This window comes from Netta rufina (assembly GCF_964035555.1).
Source record: "Netta rufina genome assembly, chromosome: 7".
Taxonomy (NCBI): domain Eukaryota; kingdom Metazoa; phylum Chordata; class Aves; order Anseriformes; family Anatidae; genus Netta; species Netta rufina.
In genome coordinates, this window is record NC_140130.1 from 17,255,740 (window position 1) to 17,265,724 (window position 9,985).

The 9,985-nt window shown below is 47.4% G+C and overlaps 1 protein-coding gene across 1 annotated transcript in view; it reads right to left on the bottom strand.

The window, feature by feature from the left end:
* LOC311211636 (tolloid-like protein 2) overlaps positions 1 to 9,985 on the bottom strand; it is a gene marked incomplete at both ends in the record, with an annotated part of 81,513 nt that extends 71,528 nt beyond the window's left edge. Inside the window, one exon of the mRNA XM_084290505.1 lies at positions 9,835 to 9,985. Within this exon, the coding sequence (XP_084146631.1) occupies positions 9,835 to 9,985 (151 nt within the window). The remainder of the gene's footprint in view (positions 1 to 9,834) is intronic.

Here is a 9,985-nt window from a genome sequence, read left to right on the forward strand (position 1 = left end):
CATGGCTACCTTGCCAGACTCTCAAATACAATTCAGAAACATCAGTCACACAGCAATTTGGGGAATTTTAGTCAAAAATGCTCCTGTGAATCAAATCCTGTATCACATTTTACACCGAAGAAACATTCTTGGTTGACAGATGTCTTTTGCCATTACCACATGTAAGGCTGATCTCCAATAAAATACTTTCTTGTACTACAGAGAACTGTCCTCCAAAATAGCCAGTATTAGCCTACTTCTAATTGGCTATTCTAAGGAAAGTACAGACTAAGATTTGGATATTAATAGGAACTGTTCTTCATGCATCTTCCTTTAGCACAACCTAAGTGACAAGCCTTGCTGTAGTGAGTTTTCTTTCTCTTTGGACAGAGTTCCTAATTCTGATCGGCTGAACCTGAGCAGCAGCAGGACAGGCAGCATAAAGGCCAACCATTTCTTCACAATACAGCTTCTTGTAATAAAACAAACACCTAAAGGAAACAACAATGTTCCCCTAGATTTTAAGTTTTTGACACTTGAGTTGCAATACTTCTATATGGGGCTACCATAAATTATTCAGACGTAAAAAAGAGGAATTTAGCAAGAACTGCTAAAGCTAATAAATTAATATGAAAAGTGAAAGTGTATTTTTGGAAGGGAAACTATTTCTCCAACTAGTTACTTACTGAAATATCTATGAGTCTGCCTCGAACCACAGAAAGGCTCTGTCTAGAAGTCAAATACATCAGTAAATAGCAGCAGCCTTCTCAAAGCTGAGGTAACCTGCCCAGAGAGCATATATTTAGCATTTACCTCTGTAATACTTTATATTTGAAATAGCTGCATTAGTTGTACACAGGAAAAGTGGAACTTGCCAGGAAGAAAACATTTTCCACAACCTTTTTGTGAAATTCTGCACAGAATGTCCTGTTCTTCCTGGGACACAGGAAGGCATCCCCACGTCCTCCTCCAGCCTGCAGGTGAGACAAGAGATTGCAAGCACATGGCCAAGCACAGCACCACGTGCCACTTGTGCTCACGACTCTGGACCCTCTTGGGTCCAGCCCTGCTCTTCAAATCTGCAAAGATTCAGCTCTGAAAGCAGAGACGTAGCTGTAAAGTGCACAGGCACAGCCTCAGGACGCAGCAGTCAGCACTGCCTAGGAAGACAGGAAGAGCAGGCGCAGTACATTTGAGGGTCCCTATTTCACACATAGCTGCAAACCCCACAGCAAACATGTTACACCTTCGCCAGGAGATTAATAATTACACAATGTATGAAGAGGGCAAAAAGATATAAAGTGCTCTTTGCTGTCAAGAAAAAAGACGGCAGCCAGGTTTTAATTCTAGTGTCAACGTCCCATTACTAAACAGCAGTTCACCTTAACAGAAAAGCTTTCCAAGAAAAGGCAGAACTTCAGCAATGGCCTTAGGAGATCCCAGCTCTCTGCCCAGGAAACAAAAACACAACACAGAATATCACATATCACCTCCTAACTGAAGCATGACAAAGAAGAGAATATATGGCAGAAGAGGCCAAAGAGGGGAAAAACAGAAATCAATAGGATCTAACAGAGCGTGACAGAAAATCACTTCCCCCATAAAAAGAGGTTACTTGCCAGGTTAATGAATCTTTTCTGTTCTGTACTTAGACACCCAGGAAATGGAAAGGGTCACAGGAGCAGTGTGGGTGGGAATGCAATCCCTAGAACATGCTTTCAAGAACAATCAAAGGTTAGAGATTAAATCCAGGCAGCGTTCAACTGCACAGCACATCAGCATCTTAATACAAGGGCCAGCTGCAGCTCAGAGTGTCACTGAGCAAAATACACTTCCAACATCAGCAGTATAGCAAATAACAGGCTTCTCTTCCACTGCAAAAGCAGCCCAACAGGCCACCCCAGCTCCCCCCAAGAGTGTCCCCCAAGAACTGGAGCACCTCTGCTTTTCCAGGTCAGCAGGGACAAAACAAAGTGGACTATAGGCCTCTAATCAGAGTAACTGCAACGGAACCACAAAAAAAAAAAAAAAAAAAAAAAGCCCACAGGAGAACTCGCACTGTGCAAATAACTCAGAAAGCTCTTGGCCCAGCAGCCAAAACTTCTCAAAATTCACTTGTAGTGAAAGAGCCGTGCCTTTCTCTTGTCAGGAATACACAGGCAGCAGATAAACCAACACAGAAGTGTGTGGATAACAGCAGCATACAAGATCTGGTGGCCACAGAAGCCTAAATTAGAGCTCTAGAGTATCAAATGCATTGATACTCCACAGCCAGGTGCATATAACTTGGAGCTACAATTTCTATTTCCTGGAGCCCTACAAAGAGGCTCCATTAAGGAACTGCAGACCCCTGCTGTCTTATCACTCCTCTGCCTGTATCTAGCTTGAGCTACTTACAATGGGCCACCTGAGGAACAGTCCCACTTAAGCCCAAGATACTCAGTAAGGGAAATGCAGGTGCATGATTTCCATCCTTTCCAAGGTCCCCTAACTTGCAGATCACTATATTAGGTTTCCCCACTGCCTGCCAGCTCCTTGGCCTGGCAGGATCATTTACCCACTGCTGCTTCAGTCTGGGGTCCAGCAGCACAGCACAAATTCCTTTGTCATGCAGCTACCCAAGGTTTTCCTGCAGCAGTTGCCTCCTTTTCTGTGCACTACCCATCTTCTGCAACAGAGACATGGGCAATGCAGCCAGAAGTCCCCTTTGTTACCCATATTTGGTGCAGTCTCAGAATAGGCACAGAGTTCCAGAGTTTCATTGCAGAGTTCCATTTAGGTCTCCCTTCTTGCCCAAGGAGCTACACTACAAGCTCCAAAGTAGACTTAATTCTGGCAGCCTAGTTCATCTAACTATTTTGAAACCTGGAGAATTTTAAAGCAAAACCAAAGCCGTAAGGAACAAATACCTTCATCGCACAGCATCCTGCCAACACACACACCAGTGCAAACAGTCCTGCCCTTCCACAGCAGCCATCTCCCACTGGAGCAGGGAGAGCCCCTTCTGTTACGTACAGACAATGCTTGTGGAAGGCAGGGCAGAGTCTGTAAATAAGTCTCCTCCAAATCCTGTTCTCTGCAAGGAACAAACAACCCCCAGCAGGTCTGACCTGAAATTCTGTGTGAAAAATGCTAACCAAACCATATAATTTTGGTGAAGTTCTAAGCAAATTAAAACACTGTTGATTAGAAAACACCATTTTTGCAGGCAATGTTAACTAAATTCATAGTTGTGCTGATGAGGCATGGGAAACTGGCAACACCCACTGCTATGACATGAGAACTGGAGAAAAGTAATTCTCAGCAATGTCCAGGATGCATCAATCAGTTTATGATATGGAGACAAAGGGACTCAACAGTACTCCAACACTAATTCTGAACAGAAAGAGATGAAATACTCCGTGGACTTGGATTTCTGTTTTATGGTTATGAAATTCTGGTATGTTTTTCTCTGGAAATAGTCTGGAGTTTGTGGATGGGGAGGTGAAACAGATGCTGTGTTGTTCGGGTGCTGACATTTGCGTGAATGCCTCGAGAGGGCATGAATTTCTGTTTGGGTCTAAAGCTGAGCTGATTCACGAACCAACAGCAGCTGCTGGTCTTTGACAATCTGCATTAGTCAAACCAGAGGGTGATTTACCAGTGGCTGGGGTTTAGTGTGGGCTTCCTTCATAACTCACAGTTAAACATTTTTCTCCATTCCAAGCTGGGCTGACACAAACTGGCTGAGAAAGAGCAATCAATCATTGACAGTTGTTTAATCAAAGGCCTCTTTGCACATTTAAGCAGTTTCTATTGACAGAGACCCTTCCTGTTCAGGAAGTGGGGATCTGAACATCAAAGTATACCCACCAGTTGAGATCAGCGTTTTCAGGGAGCACAGCTACAACAAAGGGGATAAAAAGCAGAAAACCTGAGTAGCTGAATCAAAACAACAACCAGTTTCTACTCAGTCATCCATCCTTTCTGAGTCGTGAAAGCACATTTCATCACCAGGTGAAAGCAGTTTTGTTGCAGGTTCATACCTGCAATACTCACGATCCAGGAAAACGAGGTCATTCACTGTCAGAGGTGCCTCCTTCCTTCTAAGTTTGCCTGTCTCCAAAAACAGCATACAGACCCCCCATCAGGTCAGTGTTCTTCCCAGTCCCAGCACCATCACTTCGGTACAGACAGGTCTGGTCCTGGTACAGACAGGTGTCAGGCCAATCATTTCTCTCTGGACTCTGTGGGAAACAGGAGCCTGGCAAAGCAGCCCACATACCACAGCAAATGGCCTTTTCCACAGAACAAGTTCATTAAGTGCAACGCAACAGGTAAAAGCACACCATAGCACAGGGCTGCTGTGAAGGTGAGCAAAGATGTAAGAACCTACAGATAAGAGGAAAAATGGCTTGAGTTGCTGCTGGGACAGGGGAAAGGAGAGGGTACCCCACAAACACAGACTGAGGCAGAAAACATCTCACAACCCCTGAGATGGAAAGGAGAGAAGCAACTGCTTCTGGAAGGGAGTTAAGAGAGCTTTGTGGACTTTTGAAGCCTGGAAGATATGCAGCATAGTTTCTAAATTCCTTTGGCTGGGGCTTTATGACTACTCATTTTATGGAACACCTGAGGAATGAGCTGTCCTCATTGATCAAACCTGCACAGGTTACAGTCAAGGGCATACACCTGTGAACTGCACTAAGACTGCAATGTTCAATAAAAGCTCTACAAGTTCTTTGTAGAAAAACATCCATGACAACTCCAAACATTTCTTCTCCGCTCTACCAGCCTTCCTTTTGGAAATAAAAGTCCTACATCCTATGTTTCCCCATCCCTTGTCCTGTCCATTGCTAAATCTTGAGGTGTAGGTAGAGCACTAAGTGTTAAATCTCAAGCAGGACAAGCAGATCCAACATAATCCCAAGAAGTATCAAAGATCAAGCGTGATTTTTTTCAGACGCTGAGGAGACAGCTAAATGGTGGGAAGACTCCAAACCCAGATTTCAAGCATTTCTTTGCCCAGTGATCATAAGGTTTTGCTCTCAAATTCCCCACACCAATGGATTCTCTACCTGGGAACTTCAAGCTGCAAGAAAATGGTTAGTGGTTATTTTTACTTTAAGCCTCAGCCATCAGCTTGTGCTTGGCTATGATTATAACAGAAGCTACCATAAAACTCCCCTTTAAGGAGGAAGTTTCTGCACAGCTCTACCCCACTGCAAAGTGGAGCCTCCCCAACAGCAAACAGGCATCTCGCTGAACGCATATAAACACAGAGTGCCCACAGTAGTCTTCACCCACCTGTTTTCCCATTCTTTAACTGCTGTCACCTCCCCAAAGCAGGTAAATTAAAGACTGAATAGCCTGTTCTCTCATTCTTTCCCAGACCACCCAAAAAGACTCACTCAACTTCCTCCTTGGGGTTTTAACCCTTCCTGTGACCTGCTGAAGAAAGAAACAGAAGGGGGAATGATTGCTTGTGACAGCTTGCTGCTTCCTCTGTAAATTTCTGCATCAGCATCAAGGAATCCACAGGCTGGGTTCTCTTCTCTCTCACACCTCAAAGCACACGTGTCAGTACTGATGTCAAAAAAAGGAAGAAGGATAGAAACTATTTTTCAGAAGCCCGTGTGGCTTCAAATGCCAGAAGACCTGTATTCAGCTGCCAGCCCTGCCACCTTGACTTGTTGACTGCCCTCGGGTAAGTCATCAACTCCCATCACCACCTTCTAAGATTCAGAGCCAGAGACACCAGTACCTGCACCGCAGCACTGGGCTTTCCACGCCAGCTCAGAGGCTTCGAAGCTTCATGGGAAAATCAGGAAGATGTAAATGAGATTGCTCCATGGGAATCTGGGATTCCCAAGCAAACAGCAGGTTAGCAAATGCTCTGCCAGTGCTCACATCGCTGCCAAAACCAAAAAGGGACATCTTGCAAGAACGCAGGAAAGCCCTGATCGAGAGTCAGGCTTACGCTCACATCTGTCACTCGAGGACCTGCAGGGTCCCAGGGGGAGTGGGCTGGATCCACCAGGTAGCCTGCAAAGAGCTTTCAAGTTTCCCTGCTAATGTGATGGATCCAAGCTCCAACACAGAAAACAGCATCTGCATTGCACTCAAAACCCGAGCAATATTCATGAAACCTGGACTTCACAGAGTCCCCCCTCCCCTTTCCCATTTGATTAGCCCCCCAGGGCTTTCAGTTCCTAACAGCAAATTCCTCAGCTTCCCACAGAAATGTCTGCATGTGACTTCAGATGTTTATACCACAACTCAAATGAAATTCACCGCCTCCAGAACAAAAGGCACTGTGCCTTTACAGAGGAGAGCTAGGAGGAACAGAATGAAAGCAAAGTACAATTTACATCTCCCTCTGAGAAATTCACTCCGAGCAGAACTCAGTCAAGGCTTAAGACCTCTGATGTGGGACTTTCAGAATCCAGTGGATCAAATCAGCAGGTGGAGCAGGAAGAGACGCTTAATAGTGGTATCCTGTGATCAGGCAAACTAGCATCCACTCTTGAGGGGGCAACAATTTAGTAGGAAAAGCTGCTCTATCACTGACAAATTGCAATTGCTTTTCTAACAACTTTTCAACTGATAAAGAAATGGAGAAGACAGAACTACCGCCAAGTTCTCCAGAGACCCTTCGCACTTATTGCCTCTGTTCCTTCCTTCCAAGCTCACATCCCCAACACTCTGCAAAAGCCCTAGGGACAAACTCACTTTTCTGGTGCCATCTTCATGTTTTGCTGCCTCCCTATGCCAGGCTCTGCCTGCTCAAGAGCATGGCAAGCAGTGACTCCGTGATCCATGAGCTGGACCCTCCGAGCAGCAGATCCTAAGCACACATCAGGCTTATGACATTTTTCCATCTACAGAAGGGATCTGGGCAGCAACCTTTGTACCCTTCCCCTTGAAAAGCCCCAGTGACACGACACAACACTCAGCAAAACCCACAAAGCAGAGTAAGCACTGTCATGTCCCCTGGCAACCCCAACCAACTGTACAGCCCTACCTCAATTCCCCCTTTATCATTTGTTCAGACACTTTGCCCTCTCCTCCTACCCTATGAAAAAGGCAGGAAAGCAGCCACAGATTATGAAAAGGAAAACTTGGGTGGCTGGAGTTTGAGGCTGAGCAGCAGTGGAGTTATGACACATCAAATGAGTCCTGGTAACTGGACAGGTTTATATTAGCAGCTCAGTAGCTGCAGTGATTCCCGAGGTTAGCACACTGTGCAATCTGTCCTGCCTGGCTGTTGGAGATTATTACATCCTTAGCTAGTGCAACAGAGGGGAGCGTGTGCCAGGCTTTTCACTCACAGTCTAGTTGATGAACCATCAACAGTCTGCACTCAACCTCAGGGCATGAGCTGCAGGGGTGAGGAACTGGCAAGCTTTCACTTCTTAACCTGCCAGATCTGAATCCATCACAGCCTCTGGGTCACAGCCACTAGCCTGCAGCAAAAGAGAAGTAAAGCACTATAGTTTTAACAGCTCTGGAAAACATGTAAGTGGAGTAGCAGCTTGTCTTTGCAATGGGCTGAGTCTGCATACAATCTGCAGCCACAGGACTGTACACAGGAGGCTGTGACTACCAACACTGGAAAGTGTCTCTGCAAGTCTCACAGTGCCAGCTCTGTATCCAAAGACCATCAAAAAGTTGCCTTCACAAAGTATCTGGCATCTGAGCTGTCCACAGCAGGGTCTGCAATCATTGTCCTCTTGCAGGTCATTCTTCTAGATAAATATTGACATTGTCTCACTGATGGAGAAACTCAGGCACCAGGAAGTTAAGGAGACTACTCACTGCTATGGCATAGCAGGAACAGAGCTCAAAGACTTCCTGTGTAATCATTAGACAACTGCACCTACATAGCCCATCTTGGAGGTCCGACTCCATTGGAGGTGTCTTCACCTCACCTCATCTCAGAAGTGCATCTCTTCTCTCATTAACTGGCTGGACTAACCCTTTGGGATGATGTTTTCAGCATAGAACCCATGCTTGGGTCTGTTAATGGTCTAAAACTGGAAGATGAAGAATGTGAATGCAAAGCAGGGGGAGGAAGAAAGGCAGTGTCTAACAAGTCCATGTAGTAAAAGTCCTGCTTGCTTTAGTTTTGAGCTGACTTCAAAAACCAGAGCCATTCAGTGTACAGAGACAGGTACATGGCATGTAAGGAAGGTCTTGCAGCCTAAGTGCTCTGCACTTCAGTTTGGGCTGAGACAGCTCACATGGAGAGAAACTGTATTAGAGAGCCATAACACACAGCCTGTCAGGACAGACTGAAAGAGCCAGTCACACAGTCTACAGAAAAGACAACTGAGACATGAGAAACACAGGAACAAACAGTGCTCACAGGTGAAAAGGGCTGCAGCAAAGCAGAAGGCACAGTACTGTCAATCACACCCATACAGATTGGGTGAGAAAGCCAGACTTAAAACACAGTATTGGAGCCTCAGGTTAGACAATAGGAAAGCCAAAATTGTGCTGGACTTGGCTGCCTGGGAGCATCCACAGACATTTGCCAGCACTGCTGCAAACACCAGTCTGGTCTTGGCTCAAGAAAAGAACTGTGACCTCCAGAGGTCTTGTTCACTCCTTTCTTTCTGTTGGAAAGACATTGGAAAAGTATCAGAGACAAACACTGATAAGTCAGAATATAAAGCTAGTTTCTGCAATTCATCCAGACTGAATTGAATTGACAGGAATAACACATAAAAATGTTTATTTGCCAACCACGAGAGAAGTGAGGATGTACAATGAAGGGAGGCTGCTGGTGGTGGTCCGGGCTCTCCTCTGTGTATGTGCAGCAGTGACAGGTGGAGAGCCTGGAAGATGGGGGAACTGCAGGAGAAAGAATGGGTCTCGGAGCAACGGCAGGTTGGATTTTTTTTCCTGTTTCTGCTACAGGTTCACTGTACGATGCAGGTGAGTTAATTAAAGTAAAGGCTCTCTATACGGTCCTTAAAGGAGCATTCCCCATCCTCTGCATACCTGACCTAACACACCTCGAGGCAAGCTGGCAGCGATACTGAGCAGTCCCAAGAGCAAATGAGGTAGACTGCAAACGATGCCACACTTTTGAGCAGAAGGAGCAGATAAGACTGTTTCAGATGGGAAGACCAAAGACACGCACCTTCAGCTCCCCAGGTCTGCACCACAGCCATGGCACTAGCGCCTAGCTCCACTGGAAGGGAGAGGTGAGTTCATCACCACTTCAGAAGTGGACACAAAGACAGCGAAAGCATGAATAAAAATATACACGCATCAAATCACGAATAATTTGCTGGTCACGGAACGTTTTGTGCAAGCAACGCTGGAGAGAAGAGGGCTCAGATGAATTTGGGGATAAGATGTACCGCTTGTAAGGCAGACCAGCCGCACGATTCGCAGTGCACAGAGGGGCTCCGATGGGTGCTGCCTGGACAGAGCTCGAGCGTGTGACCAGATCCAGCCACAAGCACCCCGCACACAGGTGGGGGATGGCTGCGAACAGCGGAGCGATCGGCAGGTAACGCTAAGGAAAAGCCGGGGGAGCATCGGGGGGCCAAGTCCCGACTCTGCAGAGAGACCGGGAGCACCGCACACAAAGAAACTCCTTCCCAGGGCACGGACAGCGGGGCTGCGCACCAAGTTAGCTGCGAGCAGAGCGTGAGCGGAGAGGGGCCGGTGCCCAGCTCCCTGGCGGGGAAGCAGCGAGGCACAGAGGGAAAACCCGACAACACGAGTTACCCCGTCCGGGAAAGCTGCGAGCGGCGAAGGGAGCTCCGGGGGAACCAGAAGGGAGTCCCGGCGAGGTGCCCGGCGGCGGAGCCACCTGCCGGACCAGCCCCGTCCCGCCCCGCCCCGTCCCAGCTCGCCTACCGGCTTTGCAGGGGTCCCGGTACTCCGCCGGCTCCTCCGGCGGCTCCGGGTGCCGGGCGGACAGCGCTGCCCCCCGGCCGGCCGGCCCCGGGGCGGGCAGGAGGAGAAGCGACAGCAGCAGGCGGCGGAGCGGGGCTGCCCCGCGGCCCAT